This window comes from Talpa occidentalis, unplaced genomic scaffold, assembly GCF_014898055.3.
Source record: "Talpa occidentalis isolate TD23 unplaced genomic scaffold, MPIMG_talOcc4v2.1, whole genome shotgun sequence".
NCBI classification, from domain to species: Eukaryota; Metazoa; Chordata; class Mammalia; order Eulipotyphla; family Talpidae; genus Talpa; species Talpa occidentalis.
Genome location: NW_026555331.1, coordinates 119,753,653 through 119,781,141, shown reverse-complemented (window position 1 = coordinate 119,781,141; position 27,489 = coordinate 119,753,653). Strand labels below are relative to the sequence as shown.

At 40.3% G+C, this 27,489-nt stretch overlaps 2 protein-coding genes across 7 annotated transcripts in view; one reads left to right on the top strand and one right to left on the bottom strand.

The window, feature by feature from the left end:
• Nucleotides 1–9,567, top strand: part of CCDC146 (coiled-coil domain containing 146) — a 92,812-nt gene extending 83,245 nt beyond the window's left edge. For both annotated transcript variants that reach the window (XM_054692504.1, XM_037511083.2), the window contains exons 12-19: nt 187–275; nt 372–536; nt 2,079–2,303; nt 3,755–3,983; nt 5,563–5,691; nt 6,477–6,614; nt 7,819–8,067; nt 9,031–9,567. In XM_054692504.1, the coding sequence (XP_054548479.1) occupies nt 187–275; nt 372–536; nt 2,079–2,303; nt 3,755–3,983; nt 5,563–5,691; nt 6,477–6,614; nt 7,819–8,067; nt 9,031–9,234 (1,428 nt within the window). In that variant the 3' untranslated portion in view covers nt 9,235–9,567. The remainder of the gene's footprint in view (nt 1–186; nt 276–371; nt 537–2,078; nt 2,304–3,754; nt 3,984–5,562; nt 5,692–6,476; nt 6,615–7,818; nt 8,068–9,030) is intronic.
• A 1,727-nt stretch (nt 9,568–11,294) lies between these two features.
• The window catches only part of GSAP (gamma-secretase activating protein), a 176,079-nt gene continuing 159,884 nt past the window's right edge, over nt 11,295–27,489 (bottom strand). For all 5 annotated transcript variants that reach the window (XM_054692509.1, XM_054692508.1, XM_054692505.1 and 2 more), the window contains 10 exons: nt 27,285–27,316; nt 24,875–24,936; nt 22,746–22,841; nt 20,082–20,152; nt 19,544–19,638; nt 15,072–15,191; nt 14,315–14,376; nt 12,665–12,766; nt 12,410–12,512; nt 11,295–12,044 (listed from right to left, as the gene is read on the bottom strand). In XM_054692509.1, the coding sequence (XP_054548484.1) occupies nt 11,953–12,044; nt 12,410–12,512; nt 12,665–12,766; nt 14,315–14,376; nt 15,072–15,191; nt 19,544–19,638; nt 20,082–20,152; nt 22,746–22,841; nt 24,875–24,936; nt 27,285–27,316 (835 nt within the window). In that variant the 3' untranslated portion in view covers nt 11,295–11,952. The remainder of the gene's footprint in view (nt 12,045–12,409; nt 12,513–12,664; nt 12,767–14,314; nt 14,377–15,071; nt 15,192–19,543; nt 19,639–20,081; nt 20,153–22,745; nt 22,842–24,874; nt 24,937–27,284; nt 27,317–27,489) is intronic.

Sequence of the window (27,489 nt, the reverse complement as noted above, 5' to 3'; positions counted from 1 at the left end):
AGGTGATTTAGTTCAGCTGACCAGGCAATTTTCAATCTTCCCCATCCTCGCCCCGCTAATTAATACAATCCAGCTGGTCAAGAGAGAATGTTCTTTAATGAGTGGCAATGAATTGGGGTGAGGCTGGCAGTATTCAAGTTGTCAGCGGGCTTTAAAAAAATGTCACACACAATTTTTACATTTCAGCAAAAATACACCAGTATTGTTAAGGAAATCAAAGCAAAGGATCTTGAAATCAGGATACACAAGAAGAAAAAACGTGAAATTCATCGAAGGTAAAAGAATTACATGGTGACTTATCTAGGTGGTGGGGAGGTGGTGGGGAGAGGAATTTTATTTCACAAGTTTCAAAAACACTTATATTTTCACAGACTCAGAGAGTTTGCTAAACTATATGACACTATTCGAAATGAAAGAAACAAATTTGTAAACTTACTTCACAAAGCTTACCAGAAAGTAAATGAAATAAAAGAAAGGCATAAAATGTCATTAAATGAGTTGGAAATTTTAAGAAATAGTGCAGTTACTCAAGAAAGGTAAGTGTTATAATAACTATTGTCTTTGTTTCAAAGGCTTGTCTTTGATTTGTTGAACTCAAAAATATCCTGGGGATAATAAAATGTAAAATAATAGCCTTTTACAAAGCTGTAAAAAACCCTTGTTCAAGCACCTTGCTTTATAGATGAGAATCCAAGCATGTGCATGTGATTCCTGATGCTTCTATTGTTTGGGGACAATATATTTTTTTGTCAGTGAAAAGCTATATTTAACTATGCTTCCTATGTTTATTTTCATTTATTCAATTAGAAAGCAAGCACAAATTGCATACTTCGCATTTAAGTTAGAAGGGCTGCAAATGTTTTCAACCAGCATCACCTGGTTGTAGATTTGAAGCTTCCAAGGTGCAGTGGGATGTTACAGAGCAGAGTGGCTAAGAGACTGACTTTCTGGCCTCAAATCTCAGCCTTGCTACTTACTAGTTATGTGACCTTACCTCGCTGGCCTCATTTCCCTTACACATAAAAATAGTCCTTACTTTATAGGAGTTTTGTTTTTAGATTAGTTTATCCATATAAAAACACTCAGAATTGTCTAGAAAACAACTGTGTATTTTATTATTTAACACATGCCCAAGTCTGTTGGACTCTACCATGTCCCTGATCTACTGAGTTCATATAACCTGAACATTTTCTGGTCGCAATTATTGGCCAGTTTCCCTTTATAAAGATATTCCAGATGGCTTCTTGTGTGTTAGGGGAGTTGGGAGGATAGAGATGGATCAGAGAAAGGGATGGTTATGAAAAGGAAAATAGAATTTCCAATCAGGTTCTCATTCTACATGAAAGTAAATAGCATTTACTGAGCTGAGGCCATGCACTCATTCAGCTCTTAGAGTGATGCTACACTGAGGCAGGCACCGCCTTAAGTCCGGTGGATATTTTCAGATAAAACTACCTCTGGGGCCTCCCCGGTGGTGCAGTGGGTTGAGCGCCGTGCTGTGAAGCTGTCCGCAGCCTTTCACAGTGCTGGTTCAATTCCCAGCCGGCTGGGGAGAAACCCACACGGCGCGGCAGACCTCTCCTGTCTCGCCCTTTTATCCCCTCAGCAGTGCCTTCGGTCCATCTGCCTGTTCTGCTCCCTGCTCTGTCTCTGGTGAATCCTCTCACCCTCCCGCAACTCTGGCCTGTACTCCAGCTCTTGTATAAATAAAAATAAATCTTTAAAAAAAAAAACAACTACCTCTGTCCTCAAGAGAGCAGTCTCCTGAGGATGACACAGCAGTAAATGAATTACTACAGTCGCTTGCTTTGATGACAGCCGGGCAACAGAAGCTTAGGGCACAAAAGAAAGAGGTCCTGATCTGGATGGAGGAAGGATTTGAGACTTGGGAATATTACAGAAATTCCTGAAGGGAGTCTTATGATTAAGTATCCTTATTACTACTTCTACTACCATTTCAAGGGACATACTAAGAAAGACCCACTTCGATACTGCTTATCAGTACTGCTTTTCAGAAATCGTCATGGTTTTTAAAGTACTAAAGTATACTTGTACCCATCTTCCCATTATTTTTAAAGAAAGCTCCAAAATTCCATGCTGAAACATGCCAACAATGTCACAGTCAGAGAGAGCATGCAGAATGATGTGTGCAAAATCGTAGCAAAGCTTCAGGATATGAAGGAGAAGAAGGAGACCCAGCTAAATAACATTGACAGACTTGCCAGCATGATCACAATGATTGAAGAGGAGATGGTGCAGCTCCGCAAAAAATACGAAAAAGCTGTTCAGCGTCGAAATGAAAGGTAAAAACTAGGAAATTGACCTGAGTAAAGTACCCAGTGATTCTTGAGAAATGTTGCTCTTTTTATCTAGACGGTAAGTAGAGAGGGACACTTGAGAGTCAGGTTTCACAGCCTTTGGAGGGGCCTGGGCAGGAGCAGGGAAAGGGAGGATTTGGAGTTGCTTCCTTGAAGATCAAAGTCCTGGGCAGTCCACCATTCAAAGATGCCTCTCCTACCACCCAATTCTCAGAGTACAATCGTGTAAGTAGGTCTTGGTATCTTTGTGTCCATTCCTGTGACAGGTCTGGCCTTAGTGTGTAATTTATTAAGCCAGGCTCCAGTTCATTTTCTCAGGCAAGGTCATTAGGAATAGTTTTCTCTCTTTCAGGCTACAAGCCCATCATTAATTAATTGTTACTTGAACAGGCTTCCTGAGTTCCTTGTGTCTGTGAAATCTGGAAGGTGAGGCCTTAGAGTCCTATATGCGAAAGATTTGCTTTCATCAAATCTTGAGTATGGGCTGTTCTGTGTAAGATGGAGTACCAAACCCTAAGAGTACAAAGAGGTGCTAAAGCCTTGCTCTTGGCTTCTGTTGTCAAGAGAACTGGAACCTGAGAGAGGCTGCAAATGACACAAAATATAGAACTACAATTAGCCAAATACAACCATGTGCACACATGTTTTGAGGCAGGAGAGAGAAAAATAGAAGCAATTAAAGATGAACCCTGGGGTAAGGGATAAACACAGTGTGTGGGAAGCCCTTCAAGGTGGTGCAGACACCACATTTTCAAAGGAGTGGCAGGTGCTTTATCTGGGAGGAAAAAAAGCCTCTTATTTAGCTTCCAGCACAAATCAAAGCATTTAGACCCTGGTCAGATCTGTGAGCCTGGAGTTAGAAAATTCTCTTTTTCTTCCCTCTACTCTCCTCATAAGGACAAGTCTATCCCCCAGCATGCTAATAAAAGACAGAATTTTGCCCGCTTATGGGAATGTGTCCAAAATATTCAACTTTAAAAGAACCTAATGGTCTTGGCAGGTTATACAGAAAAGAATGGCTGCAGAGACGGTCTTTGGCCCCCTGCCTGTTTACTTCTGACCAGACCTTGGTTGGCCAATCTGGCTTGAGAAAAGGGTCTGCAGGAAATCAGACTGTAGGATCACTTTGTGCCTGTGTGGGGAATGACTTTCTCTCCCACCCCTGGAAAACCTGCGTGACTGGCAGAGAGTTACTGTGACCAGCCAAGTCATGGTCAGCTCCAAGCTGAGATATAAACAACCCACCCCTCTGATCTCCAGAAAAATTCAAAGTGTGGCATTTAAGTAGAAAGCCAATGGTAAATCTCTGTTGTCCTCCAAAATTAAGCAAGGTTGGTATGCATTTTGTGCCCAAATCCAGAAGAAACCACAATAAAATAACTAATAAGACAGTGGCCTTAGCACCTTCTCAGCCCTGCCTCTCAATCTGACTGTAGTGGTGTTCAGCTGATAGAGCGGGAAGAAGAAGTGTGCATTTTTTATGAAAAAATAAATATCCAAGAGAAGATGAAGCTAAATGGAGAAATTGAAATACATGTCCTGGAAGAAAAGATTCGATTCCTGAAACTGAAGATTGCTGAGAAGCAAAGAGAGATTCACGTGACCCAGAAACTGCTGCCAACCAAGAGGGCCCTGGATGCCGAGCTTGCGGTGCTCCAGATTCAGGTGGGAGAGGTGCCCCTAAGACACCACCTGGGATCATTTGCTCCCCACCCACCCACCCCTCACCCACCCCCCCCACCCCCACCCCCAGCCCCTTTATTAGTCTGTAGGTCCTGTAAGTTGTCACATGTAATCCGAGCCATGCTGCTTCTGGTTCCTCTCTGAGTCCATGAGGTGAGGCCGTCCATGGTGGGACCTGTTTCAGGCACTGAAGCTTCTGCTTGTGCCCCCCTCTGCGCCCACCTGAAGCATTTTCTGCCCTTCTTGGAATTTAGACCCTTTCAGGACTCAGTTCCACCCCAGCATCCTCGGTTCAAAACCTCACGTAGCCAGTCTCTCACTGCCTCTTGCATAATTATGTTTTGATGCTTGCTTGAAAGATACCAGAGACCATCTCACCCTTGTTTTTGGTACTTGTCCTCGGAGGCTGAGTTGGCTATTATTAATTGACAGTCACGTATAATTAGACTCCTATTAGCCTCTCTAGTTTCCTGTAATTTAGTAACTTGGCTTCTCACATGACCTTTGTAAAAATGGAATAAAATAAAAGCAAACATGAAATAGCAAAAACATGTATACTTTAACTCCATATTAAAAGCAGCGAAGGAATGTAGAGACAGGGGAAAGAAAAGGGAAAGATTAAATTATTATGTCACCATTTAAAATTATGTTTGTTGGGAAGAGAGCATAAATTAAACATTGTAAGTTTTGCCAAGATCACTCTTGGACACGTGAAGTTTTCAAATGCATTACCTCATTTGATGAATCCACCCCTTGAGACTGGGCATCTTCCCACTTGACAACTTATTTTCCCATTTGGTGGTTTCCCATAGGAAACTAAGATTTATAAAGAAATGATTCTCCTGAAATTATACAGGTATTCAGTAGAAAAACTGAAAATGACGCTTCGTTTTCACCAAATTCCACATCTCTATCAAACAAAACCTAAGTGTAGCTGCTACTGTCTTGTGAGTTGTCATTTTTCTTCATTCACTTCCAAAGTCTCATTGGTTCAGTAAACATTGCTGATATATAAAACATTGTTTTGGGTGTTTAGCAAAAAGATATAAATAACTCAGGCTATTCTTCACAGATGGTATATTGTATTGACACATAATAACTCTCCTTTGGGAAGCTCTTAAACCCATTGCCAACAAAGGGTTTTAAGCTGGAGTCTAGTTTGCTGTATGCCTCGTATGCTGCTACCTTGGCCTCTGTAACACCCTGCAGTGAATAGGTCACATCTGTTTAGTTTGAGCTCTGCAGTCACACAGCATCCCTTGAGCATAATACAAATGGGAAGTAATCAAAGAGCTGGTGGTAAGATTAGTTTCTTCTTTGATGACTCAGAAGGCACTGCCTTGCCTGCAGGGTCAGTCACAGGCATCATCCTCACAGTCCCACGAAGGAGCAGTAACATTGCTTAACTATAAATCCCAGTGGAGGGGGGGGTGTTGAGTTCTCTTCCACCTTTGCCCGGGTTAGTCTTTACAGGAAAACTGTGAAGACCCTGGGCTATGTGATTTTAGGATTTAATGTGTCAAGAGAGTTTTAGGGCAAATGTTTCTTCCTTGTTTAATAGTTTTCACAGTGTACAGACAGAATAAAAGAGCTGGAGAAAGAATTTATAAATCCTGAGGGGAAGAACAGAACCCGTTTCCTTCCAGGGAAGGATCTGACCGAAGAAGAAATGATCAAAAAATTAGATAAGGTAAATACTGTTTTGTAGTAGCACCTTTTAGCCCCTTGTGGATGGGAGCCACAGTTATCTGTGGTCCTCTTTCATGTTGCACTGATATACAGGTTACTATCATAGTCCTCTCATTGCCATCAAGTCACAAAATCATTTATTTATTTATTTATGCACACAAGAACTGGGGTACAGGCCAGAGGTGTGGGGGGTAAGAGGATTCACCAGAGACAGAGTGGGGAACAGAACAGGCAGATTGACTGAAGTACACCGCTGAGGGGTACAGTGGGCAAGACTGGAGAGGTCTGCTGTGCCATGTGGGTTGCTCCCTGGCCGGGGATGGAACTCTTGTTGCAGTGGCTGCCGATAGCTTCATAGTGCTGCGTCTTAACCCCCTGAACCAGCAGGGAGGCCCCAGTCACAAAATCTTAGCTTGACTATAGACACTTGCCAAAGGAAGCACCCAAAATCCAATGGTTTCAAGGTGCTCAACTTTCCGTTAGTCCCAAGGAGTGATTTTGACATCTTGAATTATTTGTCTTCTGATGGGAGATATCCGAGGAGCGACAACACAGAAGCTAGATGGAGCTAGAGGGCCCTTACCCACCAAGGGGAGGAAGAACTAACTCTCAGCTACCCAGAAGGGTTGCGGCAGGGGAAGTCTTGACTAGTTCAGTTCTAAACAATTTGGCAATTGCAAAAGCAATGTCTTCACTAAAGGAGGGAAGGCACAATAACACTCTGACTAGGAAAGAATATTTTGACTTGACTTTTTTTTTTCCTATTAAAATTGTTTTCAACAATAGCTGGAACTTCAGCTCGCCAAAGAGGAGGAGAAGTTAATGGAGAAGGATTTCATCTATGAACAGGTTTCCCGGCTCACAGAACGGCTCTGCAGCAAAAGTGAGGCTGGCAAACAGGACACACTACTCTTGGCCAAGAAGGTCTGTCCAAAATTCTGCCTTCTCTCCTCTCCCCCTACTCCTTTAGCACCTTTCATTTTCCACAGACTGATTTATCCATTCAGAGAAACACTAGAGATTAGGCTTTATGATGAGAGAGACAGATATACTAAACTGTAAAGATGATCCTTAGAGAACTGTTCAAAATAAATTTTCAATCTTGTTCCTTGATTGAATTCAGTTTATGGTGGGAAAACCTGAGCCTTTTGATGACAATATACAAGTTTCACTTAACAGGATACCTATTCAGATATGCTGATTATTGATTTTATACATCACACGCAAAGTTCAATCCTGTCTAGTTCTTTGTGAATGGTGGGCCTCACTTACTCAGCAGCTCCACAAAAACTATGCAGTTTTCTCTCCTCTTTTCCCCACCTTCTCTGTCTCTACTTGGCATTTCTCTTATTTTCATTTAAAATTATAATCTCCTAATAGTAATTGGAGCTAGAAAGTAGAAAGATATTCAGATCCCATATTTGTGATTTACCAATACTGGCAAATGATCTTGAAAAGATACATGAATGATCTTTATACCGAGTTTCCTGATCTGTGAAAATTGTGATGTCAGCTGAAATTGTTGCCAACATCACATAATTGAGCATAAGTGACCTACCTACTTGTGGGTACTCAACAACAATGCATGTCTCCTTACCTCTCATCTTTCCTATATAGTTTATGGCTTCTCTTGCAAGTTTCCCAACTGAAAGAAAATGGGAAATCCCAGCAAAGACTTACAGTTTCCTAGATAATGCCAATTTTTTTAAAATAGTTTTGTTCTACCAGACTTCTTTCTAGTGGATAAGTTACAAATCAGTAACATGGCAAAATCTGCCAGAACTTAGACATTAAGAACACCCTTTCTCTCTCTCCTTGTCACCTCTTAACAATAAAGACACTAAATTCTTCCTCTCAGTGCTCTCCACCCAGAAATCCAGTAATCAGATGAATAGATCTCTTTCTTTTCTCTCCTTTTCCTTATTTATACAACCAGGATAATGAGGTCAATCTCGGAGGTTCTCACCAATTCTTGTTTTCTGTGAATTCCCACTGAGACTCTTCTCCCTTTAGACAAGAGAGTCCCTCTACCACCACTCCCCCATCATAGACAGCCAGCAGCCTGCGTTTTCTTCAAGTCTTCATGGAAAAATATACATATGCTAACTCTTGGGCTCTTTGATTGTAGATGAATGGCTACCAGAAAAAGATTAAAGATGCTACTAAAAAAATGATGGCTCTTGTTGCTGAGCTGTCCATGAAACAAGCTTTGGCCATTGAACTCCAAAAGGAAGTTAGAGAGAAAGAAGACTTTATCCTTTCTTGCAATTCCAGAATAGAAAAGGGTCTCCCACTCCATAAAGATATTGAGAGAGAATGGCTGAAGGTACTTCGAGATGAAGAAATGTATGCCTTGGCTATTGCTGAAAAGTCTCGGGTAAGCTTTCTCTGTTGCAATGGTGAAGTGCGTCAATGACACCAGACTCTCTCATGTTCATTTGCCCTGGCCATCGTGGTTTATTGTTAGGGCCTCCAGCATATTATGGCAGCCACAGTCTTCTGCACACTCTGCATCTGGGGCGTACCTTAGGACTCAATGCCAACATTTTCTCCTCCCACCACTAACCTAACTAGGTCTATCAGTGACTCCATCTGCAAATTGGTTGCCCAGGTTTTTCCTGATCCCCAAAACCTTTCAACAATCATAGACTGGAAACTACACAGCAAGGACCTAAAACTCATTCTCAGACTGTTAAGTAGCATCCCCAAAAGGCTCACTATTCACTCCTAACCCAAGAAAAGGATGCATACCCAACACACTAGGAACACCTGAAAACAGGGTCTGATTTGTAATTCCCACACTATCTGGGATTGTATTTTTCAGGGCATTCAGATTTTACCTATGGTGCCACACCTATTATTTACTGGTCTCCATTATTTAGGGTTCTTTTTAGTGCTATAAGAGGTTATTTTCCTGAAGCACAGGTAGACTCTTGAACTTGTGGATTAAAGCAAACTGCCACTTTTCTCCTGGTTCCACTTTATTCCTTATTTCTAATTTTGTGACATTTGCCCACCAATGGCTTACTAAATGAAATAATTTGTCCTGCCTTTGGCTTGATGAGAGATACTGAGATTGGATATAGTAACCTTAGAGCAGCACACATCATTCCAATGAGACAAAGTCTGTGTGTGCGTGTGCGTGTGTGTCTGTTGGAGGGGAGTTTAGGGAGTCTAGAGGAGTGTGATGACTCCACCCTCTTACCCTCCTGTCCCTTTGGGGAATATCAGACAGCAGAGCGTAAGGCTGCTCAGACCCAGCTGTGGCTGTTGGGCCCTGAAGATACAATGACTTCATCAGTTTTCAGAACACTGAAAATGAATAATCCTTTTTTTGCAGGAGTTCTTGGATACAGATAATCGCCAGCTGCCCAATGGTGTTTATACCACTGCAGAGCTACGCCCAAATGCCTACATCCCAGAGGCAGAAGCCACTCTTCCTTTGCCAAAACCATATGGTGCTTTGGCTCCTTTTAAGCCCAGTGAACCTGGGGCCAATATGAGGCACATAAGGAAACCTGTTATAAAGCCAATTGAAATCTAAAAATGTAACCAATCTAAACTTCTCAAAGAGAGCACTTCAACCAGGCCTCGTCATACCCACAACTGGACAATGCCACTGTAACACTTCTAAATTGCAAATATGGTGTCCACAGTTAATCAGCCAGAGTCCAACATGGCTTCCTCTCACACTCACCAACCACTATATTTTACATTAAGTTGAGTAGGTGGGACATAGAATTGTCCTACAATTATGTCAAAACATATATTTACACCGATCATTTATTTTTCACTCTCTATATTGCTATCTTTCAGAAATATGTAGTAGTTAAGTTACTATAAAAATGCAATAAAAAGAACTTTTCAATAAAAAACAGAAATTGCAAGAGTGGTCTTTGTTTAACAAAGAAAATATTGTTTAATATATTCACTTTAAAGGGAAAGGCAATGGTTGTGTAAAAAGGAAAATATTCCAAGTGCCAAAGACGTGTAAGTGCTTAATAAATGTGAAGTTAAATCATGTTAAAAACAGTTGGGAAGCCTGTTTTTATTTTTTCCCGTAATGTTATGGTGATTTGTTTACAAGAATCCTTTTGCCACAAAAATAATTATGCCCTATTTATCTTTCCTATAAATCTAGATTTTCATACAGGTTTGCATATTGTTATATGCATATAAACTCATTATTTTAAGTTCTGATTCCAGATTTTTCAAAATTTCCAAGAAAATATAACATTGCATATAAAGAGTTGAAAATGAGACCAGTTCTACTTACTTCATTACTCAAATTTTATTGCATTTCATGCAAGTATATTTTCCTAATTTTGCTTACAAGTAGATTAAAAATCTGTGATTTTTACATTCTCCTATGCTCAAGCTATCTTTATTTCATATTGGTATCAGTTTTTTATGAATTTTATTTCACAAATCTGGAAGTGGGAAATATCACAGTCCTTAATTTTGCTAAACCAAACAAAATTTGTTTCAAGTCCCCATCCTGCCAGATTGGAGGGAAATTTAATCTCATTCCGTCAGTGTCCTGAATCTACAAGTAATATTATGAACTGTGCAGTTAATAAAAAGAAACACTACAAAGTCAGTTTCTGTGTTGTATGTTGCTAACCACATTAGAGATTTAAATATATATATAAACATAGGTTTAACAACATAATGGAAAAATAATTTTAAGAAATCACAAAGGGATGGATGCCTTATGCACCTACTCCTGGTTCAGAGAAGGTGGGAGGGGTGTATGTGTGGGGTGTCACTGTGAGTCAGAATCACAATTAGATAGGACTTTTTATCTGGCCCTGAAGCATGAATACAATTTCAGTAAGGGGAGAAGTGATTCCAACTGGGGGAAAGAGCCTGAGCAAGACAAAAGTTGTGTTCAAGGACCAGTGAACTGGGCTGGCTGGAACACAGTATTCATATTGGGAAATTGTACAAGGCCAGGACTTGGGAGACTTTGACTGTCAAAAAGTTTGGATTTGATTCTATAAAGAATGGTGAGTTACTGAAGCATTATGGGCAGAGAGGAGTGGCAGGATCAAACTAGTGTTTATCTCAACTATGTGTCAGATGAATTAGACCTTAGAAAGCAACTGAAACAACCCAGGTGTGCAATAAAGGCAGGGAATGAAAAAGAATGTCTTTCTCAAGAAAAAATCAAATCGGTACTATCTTGCAGACATGACTCTTAAGATTTTGAACCTTGCCAACCATGAAGTATGTGACCAAAAAGGAAAATTCTCTAGGAGAGGCCAATCTTTCGACCACAGTAATGGTTTTCGAAAAGAAGTTGAATTTTTGTACTGGCTTGTGATATGTATAATCATTAAAAGTTCTCAAGTTCACTGAGTGAAACAACGTGAAGAAAGAAAAACAAAGGGTTATGGGCTGACCTCCAGAACAACTGTATTTATGGATGGGAATGAAGTCACTATAAAAAAGAAAGGAAAAGAAAAGTGGGAAAACTATTAACATGTCATGGGAGGGGGGAATCTTCAGGAAACATGTTCATGGTCTCATGATTCGGGCTGGAATAAAAATGCTGTATTCAAAGAACAAAAGAAGTCAAAATGTTCAGAGTGTGTGTGTGTGTGTGTGTGTGTGTTTTAATGACAAGATACCTTATCAAGCTTTTATAAATATTTAAAAAATTTTTAAAAATTAAATACAACTTCATCTGAACCTTCACAAAGACAAACCATGTTCTAAATACTTAAGATACAAATTACTGTCTATTGCCAATTATTCTGTACTAGAAATAGCAGATTTGACTTAGTCCAAGTTTGGTTGTATTTTGTTTGTTTTTTAAGTATCCTCTTTCTAAATAGCTTTTATCCAACATTTAATTTTCTTGTTATATGTCATTTTCAATGACTCATGGAGTTTTTTCTTTTCTAAGTACTGTTTCTCTCATTTTTAAAGTCTACTTTATTTCAGAGTGCAACAGAAACTAGCTTTTGGTCAAAGAAGCCCTTAGAATGCATAGGCCATGGGGAAGAGTATCATTTGCCATTGTATGTCTCCTTGGAGTATTTCTCTACACTTGACTGCTCATCTGCTATTCAAAACTGGAACAAATTAAAGGAGTTTAGTGCTGTCTGAACAAGTACCAAGGTAAAATTCAGAGGGCTCAACAGCGTATTCTGATTTTGGCTACCAATTTTAAAAATTACTAGAGAATTCTCAATAGAAGTAGAACTAATGAGCAAGAATAAAATAATTGGAAGCTGACCAAATTGCATTTTCTCTTTTATAAGCCTAAAAGCATTGCAGTGTGTTTCAGAGCTGCTTCCTCTACAAATTTTGCATCAACATTGTCATGTCCTTCAAAAGCACAAAGAACTGGAAAAAAGAAAGAGGAAAATGGATTTACTATAAAGTCATGGAACATTTATAACACTCAGTGAAATCATAATTACTTTAGATTTTAGTAAAACACATTATTCTGAGAATGTTATTAAAATTTATTAAATCTCTACACCAAGAAAGGCTATCACATCAACCAAACGGGTATTTAACCTTTCAAAACCACAAAGGTAATTAATTATTCCTTTGGCAATTTACTCTAGGTAGCAAATTGCATATTGCTAATGAAAACCATACAAATGAAGAGCATTTGGGGGGAAAATGACACAAAAAAATTATAGAGGCTGATTGATGTGTGAAAGGAGAAGTAGGAAAACTCTAAGAGCAAAGGAGTCAATTACCTTGGTTGGAGGATTCTATATCTGTCAGTATTTCAATGAAGTAATTTAGAGGCAGAAATTCTACACTGAATGATGATGGCCTGTCAATCAGAGAAGTCCGAAGCTAAAAGAGAAATCACTTCTGGTATTAGTTGATTCTTCAAAACAAGCGCAAATTTTAAGTGGTAAGAACTACACGCGATCTATATGGATATGTTGAAATGAGCAACATGGATTCAAGAAACATTTGGGGGCTGTGCTTTCACACAAACTCACCTGTTTCTTATAGTTATAAAGCAGTTGCTTCACATGGTTTCGTGAAATAATGTTAGAACTCATAGGATGATCCCAAAGTCGACAGATCTTCTGACCAATAAGCTATCATGCAAATTCAAAAATAACAGAGAAGAATTTTTAGGGTTGTAATTTATTCTTTCTGGTATTATGATGGTGGATACACATCTCATTAAACATTTGTCTAAACTCATAGAATGAATATCACCAAGTGTGAACCCTAATGCTCTGGGCTTTGAGTGATTATGATGCATCAATGTAATGGCATCAATTGTAACAAATGGACCACTCTGATGAGGGATGCTGACAGTGGGGTAGTTTGTATGTAAGGGGGAAAGGAGAAGATATGGGAATCTCTATCTTCCACTCCATTTTGTTGTGAACCTAAAACTACTCTAAAACGATGAAGTCAATAATAAAAATAAAAGAATGGAAAAAAGAGAGAAAATGTAAATCATGCTACATTAAGCCCATGTGACTTGTATTTATTTACAACTTGAACGGTGTCATTCTGAAGTAGCTAGTTAGTCTAAAAGATAGGCCCTTTATAGTTAAGAAAGATAATTTTCTGTGAGGTATGCTTCTGAATTTGAATAAATACTTCCTTAAATGCAATCCTGTAGAAAGCAGTTTATACATCAATGTCGCCAAATTCCTTTTCTGAAATGGAGTTTATCCGCTACTCTTCAAAATTGTGCATTTGCATACCAACCCTAGTGATGTTTTGATAAGAAACTAAAGATTGAAGGCATGTTTACATCAACTTCTCTGCCAGTGTCTTGCCCAGAAATTTTTGAATCTCTAAGAGTATGAGGCAAAAAACCCTCAAATTTGGAGACCAAACAAAACATTCAGACATTCCCCAGAGGGATCTAGACATAGAAAATATGCTTTGTTTTCTATTCTTGCCTTTGCTTTTAGTAAGCCTTTGAGGGGAAGAGTGTGTTATGAAGCAAGACGATTAGATCCAGAAGGCAACAGACATCCCTTCGAGGGAGGATTGTGCCAGAGACACCAGTACTCAAGGTCTGTAAACAAGCTGAAGGAGGCTCTCAGGGTAGGAAGTTCAGAGTCACAGGCTCTGAAGACCTTGCCACAGAACTGCCTATCTTCATACTATTTCTAATGCAAATGGCTAATATCCACCACAAAAACAGGGAGTGCCTGCCTGTACAACTCTGTCCCTCATGTTTCTCATTCTTCCTTTAACCCAGGGATGTTTTCCTGCTGTGGGGGAAATGACAGTGGGAGGAAATACAGTTCCAGAACCTTCTGACCTCACCTGTACTTAACTTTCTTATCAGCTAAATAACAAAAGCACATGTTTCCCCTCTCCCAGCCCTCAGATTCACAGATGTAAATATTAGTGTGGTTTCCTAAGAGGAGAAACTGGCTAAATGTTCTTGGTGAGAGTGCCAAGGCCAATACTAAGCCAGAGCAGCAAGTACGATCCAGGCCTGGTGGGGAGCAGAAGCTCAGGGGTGGGAATGGATGGGATTTCTTGGAAAGGGCTGAAAAGTGAAGCAGTTTAATTGACTTAGCCCAAAGCACATAAGTGCTCTTCTTACAGGAGAAATTGTAGGAGGTCCATGCCAAGGCTTAGGGAGAAAACAAAATATAATTCAGGATTACCGGAGGAAGTCGCACAATGATGCTGAATTTTAGTTTTTCATTTTTCTCTGTATTGTCCAGATCTATAAGAAAGTAAGAAATTGGCAAAACCTCAAAAATATCAGAAATCTCCACATTAATACTGAGCAAGCTAACAGTACTTCCGTGGTTCATCCTGCTAACACACATCCTAACCCTGTATTTCAAGCGAAGTTTAACAATGCTTTGAAATTTTTAATTTGTGTCTCTCTGAACAAAAAGAGATTTTTTAATGAAGCTGTTTCTAGATATAATGGGATATGGCCTGGAAATAGGCTGCCAGCCACAAAGCAATTTTTACTGAGTAACTTAAAGGAGAAGGCCCCTTGAAGAATGGCAAATACTTTAATAACTATTAGCAAAAGTCATTAATAAAAGACTACGATTGAATAAGTGATGATGATTATACTATAAATGAATCTTCTGTACTCAAGTGCCTCATGTAAAAAAAAAGGGGGGGTGGATTTTTATAGCTACGTGTGGATTCAGAAGTCCTTTGGGGCCTTCTGAAGGGCTAAGGCACTAAAATCGGTGCAATAGGGTGATTACAGGAAATGAAGTGCATTCAGTAGGACCAGCTGCATATTTTCTGAAGCCTGGTGCAAAATGAAAATGAGGAGCATTTGGTTCAAATATTAAGAATTTCAAGATTTAATATAGTGTTAAAAATCTCAGGGCCCTTCTCAGTGCAGCCAGGCCCTGTGTGACTATACACACCCAGGAAGCCTGAGCCTCTTACCTTTCATGAGCCTTGCGACAGCTGTTTCCGTGAGAAGCAACACTCCATTATCAATGTAATGCAGCAGGTTATGCAAAGGGAGACAGTGGACACCAAGAATGGTATGCAGAGTGTGAAAACCTAGGATGAGACACGCAGAGGGTAACAGGGTCAGCCAGCATCTCTAGCCTTCCAGAGGGAATGAACTCGGTAATGTTAAAAAAGCACTCAGTGCGGTGCTTGACACCATGAGTCAAATAAATGCTACTTGATGACAAGGCCCAAACTTCCTTCTCTGTGTTATCACCACTAAATACTGTGTTGGATATGTAGTAAGTTCCCAACAAGTACATGTTCCCTTCACCTTGTGTCCTCTCCTAGGCAAAAAGAAGGCAAGGTCTGCTCAATGCAAAATGTTTTTACATTTGAATGGGTTTGCAATTCTACAGTAAGATGGGAAAAGAGAAAAAATAGCACAAGAGCTTCAAACTCCATATGCCTAGGCTAAAAAATTGATGGAAGGGTAAAAATTGGGTCAGAAGGGAATAGTGGATATGCCTGATGTCTCAGTATGCCCCCGAGAAAGGCTTTTGGGATCCAATTGCACCAAATTATAGAAAAAAAAAAAAGAATTAAAACAATAGGGTCAGAGAGCAAATTCTCAGGAATTCAATAGAGAGGAAGGCACTCTCTCAAACTGAAAATGTTGTGGGGAGGGCTACCCAAACCCTCACAGATCTAGAGTACTAAGTATTCTGATAAACAATAAAAACACCCATGGAAGAAGAAGACATCCAGCCAGGGAGAATCAGAAAACTCACCCTTGGGAAAGATGGTATGTGAGGGGAGGTTTGAAGGGTAGACACAATTCCTGGGAGTGGAAATGAGGTGAGACCATACAGTGAGTGGAGAGAATAGAAAAAGTGGGCCTGATGGAGCAGCCTTGGCTAGACTCCTGCTCGGCCACTTACTAGAAGTAGGTAATGAAGCCTTTCTGAGCTCCCATTTCTTTAGCTCTAAAGTGGAGACCCAGTCTCCCCTGCTGGGCTGTTCAGAGAACTAGAGTGAGGTGTGCAAAGGGCCTCACACATGGCGTAACAGTGACTAATATCAAACATGTATTGAGGCCTTCAGTCTACACACTGACTCACTTGGTACTCCGTGTAACACCACTGAATGAGGAATTTAGGAGATGGGCACAGGCAGTGAGTCAGGATCATGATGCCTCAAGCCACCTATCAGACTGAATGAAAAAAAGGTGGTTGGAGTCAGGGTGCCCCAAACCCAGGGAAAAATTGAAAGTTCAGAACACCAACACAATAAGACAATGCCAAAGCAATGGACCAAGGCTCATTTTAGGAGAGCTGGTCAGGTAACCCGGGAGGCTCAGTAACTTAGGAGATCCCATGGGCCTCAACCAGTTAGCATGAGACACAATGCCGAGGCACTATTTGGCCAAACCTCCAGTCCTCGCCCATTATACTCGTATAAATGCCTACTTTGGCCCCCTCGGCAGCTACCCACTCAGGACCCCTCCCTGCTTAGGCAGCTTTCCTGTCCTTTATCTTCCAATCAAATTCTTGCTTTTCTGCCCAACTCTGGTCTCCACATTGAATTATTTACTCAAAAACATAAGCTCCGAAAGCCACTTGGGCTCTGGCTCCTGGGCCCCTCCAAGCCAGATTCACCATGAGGTGGGAAATACCAGGTGTCCCTTTTTATAAATGGCAAAAAATTTAAATTTACAAGAGGTAAGAAACATGCCCAGGATCCTATAACTAGTAAGTGGCAGAGCTGAAATTTGAACGAGGCTGTAAGATTTTAGCCTAGGCTTCTAACTATAACATTATCAGGCTTTGATAACAAGTAGTTATGTTAATGGAACAATATGAACAGAGGCCCAAAGAAGAAAAAGTAGGCCGCATGTTCAGATAAGATTAAATGGTCCACTGGGTTAGAGTATATGAGCTGCCAAAGCGAGCACTGGTCCAGTTGAGTGTGTGTAAGAAGAATGACGGGAAGCAAGGTGTGAAGACCTACTGGGAGCTTACTGCATGATCCTGAGCAAGAGGTAATGAGGGTGATGACAGCAAAGAAGAAGGGATTGGAGCTACACAGTAACATATACTGACTTGGAACCTGATTAGATGTGGATGGGAAATGACAAAGAACCACAGCCAATCTTAGAAGTTTATGACAAAGAAATGATAGCCAAAGAGCAGGAGATCTTGGACTCAGAAATCACAGAGTTTTCTCTCAGCTCACGAACCCTGAGCAATGTGGAACTTGAGTCCCAAGTTCTGGCAACACCAAAGGTCAGACAAAGTACAGACTCTGCCCACAAGCAGATGTTAATACACTAGCTTCCCTAAATCCAAAAAAAAAAAAAAAAAAAAAAAGTCATTTTATTAGCTAATCAACATGAGATCTTTTAAATGTATTTGAATAATATTCCCAAGTTTAAAAAGGTATAAATTTATTTCTGAAAATTTTATAAAAGATTATGGATTCCTTTCCCAGTCCTATGTTCATGTCCTAAAGTTCCCTGTGACACTTTACCCTCTATTCCGAGGGCATAGTCCCAAAGTCAGCTGCTGGTTCTTGGCGTCCTTTCTGCACACAGCCCTAAGTAAAAAAAAATTGGCTAAAAGTGGACATCAGTTCCAAAATAGAGAACTTTTCCAGCCAACTCCTGTCTTATCCTCTAGCTAAGGCTCTGGCTTCCTCTTACCAGCAAGGGCAACAAAGGTCCCTTTTTTAACTGCAAACACTCCAGCTCTAAACCATCACTTCCTTTTTGTGGTGCTCATTCCATTTTTTTAAAATCATTTAGGTAGGTTTCTAATACCTGGAAATCAAGCAAATCTCACTAGTCCAGTAAGCCTGGAAAGCGCAGCATCTTTCTACCTTTCCCCTTCTTTATCCATCTCCGTTAAGGAATGTGATGATCTGTAGAATGTGCATTTTTATATTCTATCAGGTATAATACTGTCCCCAGTAAGTCAGCTTTATTTATCTATGTAAGGAGCTTGAACATCCATGGTAAACAAATCTGTAAGTGCAATTCCTCTACCAAATATTTCATATTAATGACAAAAACTAAAAACTTAAGCTATAAAGTCATGTATACTTTTCATGAAATCCCTTTATTTCTATAAGCACCTCACAATTCATATTCCACTGGAATAACTTAAAACCATCCATTTTCCCAGGTCTCTGCAAAGTTAAAAGAAATTCCTTTCGTATAGCTGTATGAGTAGAAAGAGCATGAAGGGCTCCATACTCTATCAGACTGATCACAAATGCAGCGAAGCTGAGAAATAGTATGGAGATTTTCTGGGTCCATAAATAACTAATGTTTCAATATCAACAAATTCTACAGGAAGATAAAATTCAAGAGGCAGCACAGAATAGTAGTTAAAGCACAGATTTTGGGGCCAGATTTGAATACCACATCTATTTCTTAGAAGTTGTATGACTTTGAAAAAAAATGTTATTTAATCTTTCTATGCCTCAATTTCATCATCTATAAAGTATGAGTAACATGAAGCAAAACTGTATCATTTCTATTAGACAACAACTGGTTGTGTTTTGACAATTTAAGGTGGTTCAATTAAGCTCCTACCACTCAGTACTGTTATAAAAATAGAAATGTGCTAATTTTTGCAAAGTACTTATAACAGCACTAGCATAAAATGTTTACCAGATACATAGTGACTGTAAATAAATGCATAAAAGAATGAATTCATGATGAATGGATAGATAGATTTACATAAAACCGGCTGATATATATCATGCTATGATAGCTATCATAAAGTTTAACACTCATCAGAACATATATGTAATGAACATAAGACACATAGTTTATAGCATACAGGAACTTAGTGGTTTCTTATAATGAATATTGACTTATATGCACTCTTCCCAATTAGATTGTTAAGTTTTGCAACTGCTCTAATTTCTAGTATGGTACCTGGCATGTAGTAATTGCTCAACAAATGTTTGATTGAATGAACAAATGATCGATTAAATGAATGATTGCATTCACATGTTCCAAGGGTATTTTGAGACCTGATTTGGTCCTATTTCAAATCCTCAGAGAAACTTTTAGCTTCCAAACATGTAAGAATCAGCTCAATTCTTGACATCCAGCCAGACCCACTTCCTTCTGAGTGTTAACCTTCAGATATTGCAATCAAATAAACTAGGTCTGGAAGCCTCAGAGAAATATCTCTCTGGATCAGCTTTACTGGTTTAATCCTAGGAACTGCATGGGGATCAGCCCAAGCTCCTCAGAATTAGTGAAGAACTATAGTAGAGTTTCATAATTGGGCGAGATTCAGTCAGCAGACACCAACCTCAGGGCACCTGTCACAGAGACACCAGACACAAAATTTCTCACACTCGGGAGTTTTCATTCACAAAATCATGCAAAGTCCACAGAAAAAGAGAAAAAAATTAACCCGACGAAAGACAAAAGAGCCAAGACTTACCAGGAGGCAGAGGTAAAAACAAACTGTTAGTAGCTTCCAAAATCCTGGTCATGATATGAAAGACTTCAAATTCAGCCACACTTGCCTGCCTGTTGCTAGGCAAAATAACAAAATAGCATGTCATCTCCAAAATCTCATGTGTACTAAGCAGTGGTTCTGGAACCACATGCAGAAGGCAATCATTATAATCATGAAAGAGTAGCCCTGCAGAAAGTTTCCTAGAAATGATGGTGACCATCAGCCTAATACCTAGATGGCAGACTCATGGGTGATAAATTGTATTCACTTAAATCCCCCTTCTTGCCAGTGTTGAGCACATGCTCTTCCTCCTCGCCAACGAATATGCCAGGGGAAGAAGATGGGTGAAGCAACAGTGCATAGCTTTAAATTCAGGGTACAGAACTCAGATAGTTTCACTGTTTGTGAGAATTATTTTCAACTGGTAAGTTTCAAAAAATGCTTTGCTAAAATAGGTAGCAATCAGAGTTGTTGTGGTTCTTTGCACATCATGACAAGAGAGTGAGAAATACTTGCGTACAAATGGAGAACCCAGGGATGAAGATTATGTTTCCTCCAACTGGCTTCCAGTATTTGACAAATGAGATCCAGCTAGAGGACAAAGACAGCCCATTAACCTCTGTTAATAATCTTTCCCTCAGGCCCTCCTGGAGCTATCTCTCCACCAGCCTGGCAGGCATGTTAGGGCAGATGATATTTACTTTCTGAGGTCAATTCTGAGACTCTGGAATCCAAAATGGAAAAACTGAACACATGCTCCAGAGTCTAATAGAGCAATCTCTGTCTGTGTGGGCAGTGCCCCAGCTGTGCTTCCCCAGCTTGGCTAACTGGCCCCCATCATCACAATCACATACTCTCATCTGTCAGGGAAAGCCAACTGCAACTGGGTTTGCTCTAGGCTTGTTGCTGCAAGGGTCAACAGCTGACAGAGGAAAGGGGTCATCATACAAGGGAGGACAAAGCACAGGCTGTGGAATAATACTGGTGGACTATGAAGTAAGACTGGTTTCAAGTTCAAATTTGACATTTTATACTCATTTGTCAGCAACCAGGCAGTCAACCACAGAGCGGCTATCAGCCATGAATCCAAGCAGTGCACATGTAGGCTAAAGATGGGAGGCAAATCAGAAAGGGTCATCATACAGGCACTGACAAATATTATTTATTCTCAATGATACAGATTCTCAGTTCCTCTTTGGCTGAAATTAGGTAAGGTAACACTAGCAGTATAGTCAGGTTCTGCAGCAACTTCATGGGCTTGTTTTAGAAAGTCTGTCCAGCCACACTCCTGAGAGAGGACTGGGAGACCTAGCAGGTTACTGCTGGACAGGGGCGACAGGAAATGAGTGGGAGTGCCAGGGGCACTGGGCTTTCTGAGACTACATCTGTTCCATTTCTTATCAAATTGGTTCTAGAGGTTAATATAAACTACTATTAAACAGGAAGAATGATGACTGAACAAAAATACTTAACACTTTGGGAAGTGAAATTTAAAGTCAACAGAAAGAAAGGTGGTAAGTAGATGAATTAAATAATTGTGTGTTGTTAGTTACAGGGCTAAGAAAACATGTTAATATCAACATGGAGATTATCATTTACACATTCACAAAGTGAGCCCCTCAGTATGAATCCACTGCAAAACAGACTTATTTAATAAAGTTTCAATGCCCTGATAATAAATATCAGTGTATGGGAATACTAACTTTCCCTATTAGGTTAAGAACTATGAAATTCAAGACTTAATATCAAAATTCAAAGATATTAATACTAAAAACAGATACTAATGACTGCAACAAAGGCAGAAAACTTTAAAATTAAACACTAAATTAAATCAGGGCCATATCTAATAGTGTTCACTAATCTTCAATGCAAAAATACATGTTTATACACTAGATTGTTTGCAAACTGGTCATACCCAAACTTAGAGAAATTACAGTGTGTTCTTTTTCTTTCTAGTTATTTACTTTAAAATATTTATCCAGCATATTATTGCTGAGCTCTAGTAAGATCAGGCCTCAATTCCTTATATTTCTTGAAAGACTTATTACAATAGCATCAAAATTTAATCCAGCCACATCACTTTTATTTACACATGGACTGATGTTAGTAATCTGGGTCACACCATTCCAATAAGTGGCTACAAGTTAGACGAGCTGCCAATCTCATTAGTAGACCCTACTAATATGGTAGTATTTATACAACTGAATTGGAATCTGGCCTAATTGGGCTGTTAACACTAATTAAGAATTGAAATTCAAGTTATCTCATGTCTACATCAACCTCCATGTACAGAAATCATTACCTACTATTTAATAAAGAACTGGAAGATTTCAGGATGAGATATGAACAGTTGGCAGCCAGGCTAAATTCATTGCTGTTCTCTGCTTTCACGTGCATATCATCACTATTTGAGGAAAGCACAATAAACCACTTTGAAAAGCAAGTTCGCTTTGTTTTTTGGTTCTTCTTTTCCCCTTTTCCCTAATCTAATCTGCCAAATGCACTGGTTTAAAACTAGGAGGCCCAGGGCCTCCCCGGTGGTGCAGCAGGTTGAGTGCAGCGCTGTGAAGCTGTCCGCATCCTCTGCAGTGCAGGTTCAATTCCCGGCCAGTGAGGGCGATACCCACATGGCACGGCAGACCTCTCCTGTCTCGCCCGCTGCTCCCTTCATCAGTGTTTTTGGTCCATCTGCCTGTTCTGCTCCCTGCTCTGTCTCTGGTGAATTCTCTCACCCTCCCGCACCTCTGGCCTGTACCCCAGTTCTTGTATAAATAAGACAAATCTTAAAAGAAAAAAAAAAAATGAGGCCTCCAAAAATCTAATTTAAAAAAGCATACTGAGGACCTCCCCTGGTGGAGCAGCAGTTGAGCACTGGGCTTTGAAGCTGCCTGCAGCCTCTGCAGCACAGGTTCCATCCCTGGCCACCAGCGAGGGTCCCACACAGCGCAACAGACCTCTCCTGCCACGCCCGCTGCTCCCCTCCCTCAGCAGTGTATTTCATCGGTCTGCTTGTTCTGTTCCCTGCTCTGGCTCTGGTGAATTCTCTCACCCTCCCGCACTTCTGACTGTACCCAGTGCTTGTATAAATAAATAATCTTAAAAAAAAAATAAAAAGCATACTGAACCACATAGTAGAAACTATATACTGGGGCAAAGGGGTAGAAGACAAGAAAGTAAAACCAACCAGTTTTGAAACGTATTCCAGAACCATCTGTTCTATTTTCTTCTTTTCTACACCTTGTAGGTGTCTCAAAAGATGATCTTTTAGCTCAGTCACCATCTGGGAAAAAAAGGATATGGGATAAGTCAAAACCTACCTATGACTACTTGTGATGGGAAGTCACATCCCTTATCATATAAAAAGTATTGGGTGTGGGGCCTCCCCGGTGGTGCAGTGGGTTGAGGGCCACGCTGTGAAGCTGTCCGCAGTCTCTGCAGTGCGGGTTCGATCCCAGCTGGTAGGCGAGAAACCCACATGATGCAGTAGACCTCTCTTGTTCTGCCTGCTGCTCCCCTCAGCAGTGTATTTCTGTCATCTGCCTGTTCTGCTCCCTGCTCTGTCTCTGGTGAATCCTCTTACCCTCCTGTGCCTCTGGCCTGTACCCCAGCTCTTGTATAAAAATAAATAAATCTTAAAAAAAAAAAGTATTGTGTGTGAAGATGCTACAGAAATACAGAGCCCACAAAGTTGTTCTGATGGTCATGAATCTGGAGTTTTCTTCAAGAGGAACTACGTATATTTCATCCAAAGCCCACTGAGAAGCTCTCAGCCCTGATAAATTTTCTAAAGAAGCTAGTGGAGGTCACTAAGAAGTCAAAGGCTTTGGGATCTACCAAAGGATTAAAGTCTGCTCGTGGCCCTGGGGAATAAGCAGAAGCAAGTCTAAACGAGGGATCACTTCCAGCCCCTGACGGGCAAAGTTCAGGAAATGTTCATCCCAGGGCTTCCTAACAGGCTTGTTTCAACCCTGCTCTCTTCTAATCCTCCTTTGGTGTCCCCAGTGAGAGGGGCATGCCCAGCCTTCCTGGCCTTTGCTTTTCTCTCCTCCTGCCTCCTCCTTCTCCTCCCCACCCTTCCACCTTTTCCTAGATGCCCTGATCAGTTAGTTAGAGGCTCCCTGGCCAGGGAGAGCTTTGTCCCTACAACCAGTAGTGGGGATGGCACAACTGATGTCACATTTGCATAATCTTCTATTTGCTTTACAGATTGAACCAAACAACACCATGAGGCAAACTTAGTTGTGGCCTTCTGGGGCAAGCACATTATTTTAGTTCAATCTTCTGCATGAGCTAATTGATTTTTCTTGGGAAAAACAACTTTTTACTGCTTAAAATACAATTTTTTGTGTGTTTTTCAATTTTTCTACACTAGCCATAAAGATGAAAATTTAAGCCACCCATAATCCTATCACCTACATTAACATTTTGTGTATTTTATTTTTTAAACTTTTCTAGAAAGAGTCCCACTTAGTTAAGCTGTATTTTCAGACAGATGACAGGAAAGTATTTTAATTAAGTCAGTGATATTTATATTCATAAGTAAAACTTGTCATTGCCAGATTTTGGCTTTAAGGTTATGTTGGCTTTTTACAGTGATTGAGAAGCACTCATCTTTTTTCAAAAATACTTTTTACATAACAGGGGATTGATCTTGTCCTTAAAAGTTTAAAAGAACTAAACAATTAAATAATTTGGGTCTCTTTGGGAAATAATCTTTGATTATTTAAAACTTTAATTTTCAAGTGTATTAATATGTATTTATACAAGTTTTTCTCTTATTTTTCAATTTGTCATATCTGAGGACAGATTATCCCATTCTAAGCCTGAACAGTATTAAAATCATTTTATTAGACTTTCCAGATGTCTCTTCAATTTTTAAAACATTTTGGATTTATTTAAGTTCTTCAATCAATTTATTTTTATTTCTATTTCTTTGGTCTTCTTAGTAGTAGGAGCTGAGAGAAGGATCACTTTATTCTGTTGTGTTTTAAATCCCAAATATAAATGCCCAATACAAATTCTTTATTTTAAACTCTCAATGCTACACATTTCCTTAGGGTGTTTTTTGTGATTATATATTGATTGGGGTTATAGATTAACATGTCTCTCTCATATTTAACTATAAGTTCCAAGAAGCAAGAAGGCAAAAATCATTTGTGTGTTGCTTATCACAGAGCCTATGGCAGCTGGCAACAACTATGTGTTGAAGGAATGAATGAAAACTAAGATCAGAATGAGAAGCACCATCTAGCTCTTGTCCCTTTTTTTGGAGCCTAGTGTTTGCTGGTACCTGCACAGACCACAAGCACTTACCAGTCCTATAAGTAGCCGCTGGTGCCTGTCCTCCTCCTGGAAGAGGGGTATTAATCTTGGCTCTGAAATTAAATAGACAAACAAGGTGGTTTCCAGGAAATGGGCAGAGGAAAGAGGAACTAGCCCAGGTTTCCCTTTTCTGAGCCACTTGGAAACTATAACACTTCCCTGATGGGATGAAAATTTTTCACTCGATAAGCATGACATAGTCCTGCGAGGTGATATGCAGACAGCTCTGTGAGCGAAGATAGAAACCAGGAGGGAAAGAAAACAAGGACCACATTTCTCAACACGAACAGGCTCTGACTGATTTTTCTTCAGCAAGCCTCATCACTGTCTAAGAGCTTCTGCTTCACTGGAAACACAAGCACGTGGGCCCTCTCTTAACCTTGAGAGGCTCCAAGCCCAGGAAAAAGACATGATGGGAGACTTCCTTCTTTCTGATATCCTTAGTTCAGTGACTTTGGGAGTTACTGAACTGAGAGGAATGATCAATCGGGGTGACAAATAACACTAACTGGCACAAGTTATTGAACTGAAAAGTAACTGGACCAAGGTGGAAAAGTGGTATATAAGGCTAAATCAATGGTTACATCTTTCTGTGCATCAAGAATTTGCAGTGAACAAGCAAGACTGGATGGGCAAACACTGCCTCATGGGAAGATCTGCCCTAACACTCCTAACAGCATCTTTATGCCCCACACTTTCTCTCCTGGACACCTGAGGCAGGGGGCTCACCATGAGAGCAGGACTGTCCTGGTCATCAAACTGACAACTCCGTGTGAGAGGGCAGACGCCTATTGACCCCACAGGAAAAATCCTACTTGGATCCTACACAACCTTGATAGTTAAGATGAAACCATTCAAAATGTGAGCCCATCAGCCCTGAATTTCAAGAAATATTCTGGTTTCTGGCAGTGACAGCATCTTACCCAGAAATTAGCACCAGCAAGCATGTGGGAGGAAGGGGCAATTTCCCGAAAGTGCTTTAAGAATAACTAGTAACTGGATGCAAATAGGCCTCAAATACAAGAGCAGGAGGAAGTCTATCAGGGAACAGAAGGGACGGACACAACAGAAAGCTCAACCTCTCATACTGCAAAACCCCTATCTACATGAGAAGGAGCCTGAATCCCACATATCCATGTCTTTTTCTGCTAGGTAGGTCTCCAGTCAACTGCTTCGGCCTAGTACTAGTGGCAGAACCCATGGCTTCAGGCATGGATGGCCTGATAACACAGGAAGAGGCTGGTACCTCAGGGCTGCTCAGTGAGCATAGGCTCTGTCCAACTGGGCTGGACAAGTTCACTGTCACAGTTCATGTGAGATGTGCGCACAGCTGTGGAATGCGCAATAACACACCACATAAAGTTATTTTCATTATGGTTACCCAACATATAGCTCAACATCGAGGCTCATGAAACAGAAATGGGGCATAAGAACAGCTTTTTTCATGAAGGCTGATCTTTATGAGGCATGAAAGAGTTCTGCTGACAAAACCATAAAAAATCTTGTACCTGAATATGCTTAGCATTCTCTTCCCCCAGTTTACCTGGTTAAGTTCCCCTGGTTTGTCAAGACTTAATGTTGTCCCCTCTGGAAAGTTCTTCCAACCTCCCTCTCTCTCAACCATCCCCACTCCTTACAAAGGCCCTCCCTTCTCTCCACTGTACGAAGCTTCCTGGCTTAGAAAATTACATGTTAGCATTTTTCCCCCACACACTAATGATCAAGAAGTCACCTCAGGTTTCCCACATGAGCCAAGCATTGTACCAGGTGCTATATATACCACCCCATTTACTCATTAACCCAGTTCTGAGGAGAAGAATACACAATACTGCACAAAATGGATAAATAGCTTGACCAGGAGTGCAATTATGTGACCAAACTGGATATTAAGTCCACTTTTGTCCGCCTCAAACCTGCACTCTTGCTTATAACTACACCGCCTACCTAGAGGCTTCTCATCTTTGCACCCTTCTGACCTAGTCCAGTGAGTCCCCAAGTGTTAACACAATGAAAGGGGCATAGAAGTATGATCAGACTGTGAACGGGATCCCTTATCTTAGCATGTAAGCCAAGAGAATAGCTGAAGTGTCTCCTTCGAGAAGAGTCAGAGGGCATATTACTTAGAGGAAGTAAATACAGAAAAGGATGAAAAACAAAGGGCCAGCATCCTGGGACTCCTCCAGCAAAAGCACATCTAGCAGCTGCCTCCAAAGGTCCTGCCAAGACATGGGAGGAGTGAGGGAGCACTCAAACTAGAAGATGTGGGCGGGCACTGCCTTCTTTACACAATTGGAAGTGATTTTCTTGCTAACCCACCGAGAAATGAAGAGTAAGAGTAGTGTTCCACACAAAACATTGACTGAAATCCAGAAGGCATAATTTATTACAAATCTTTTCTTACCCAAGTTCCTTGTTTCTAGGTCTGAAATCACCCTACAAAGAAATTGGCCAATGTTATTCACACAGGAAGCATTGTAAAAAAGAAAAAATAAAGCAAGCTATACCACTACATAAAGATATCATTTCAAAAGACATAAAACAACTGCAGAAGCGGTTTTTCAGACTGCTAAAAACCTCAAAAACTTTAATCAACTTGGCAAAAACCA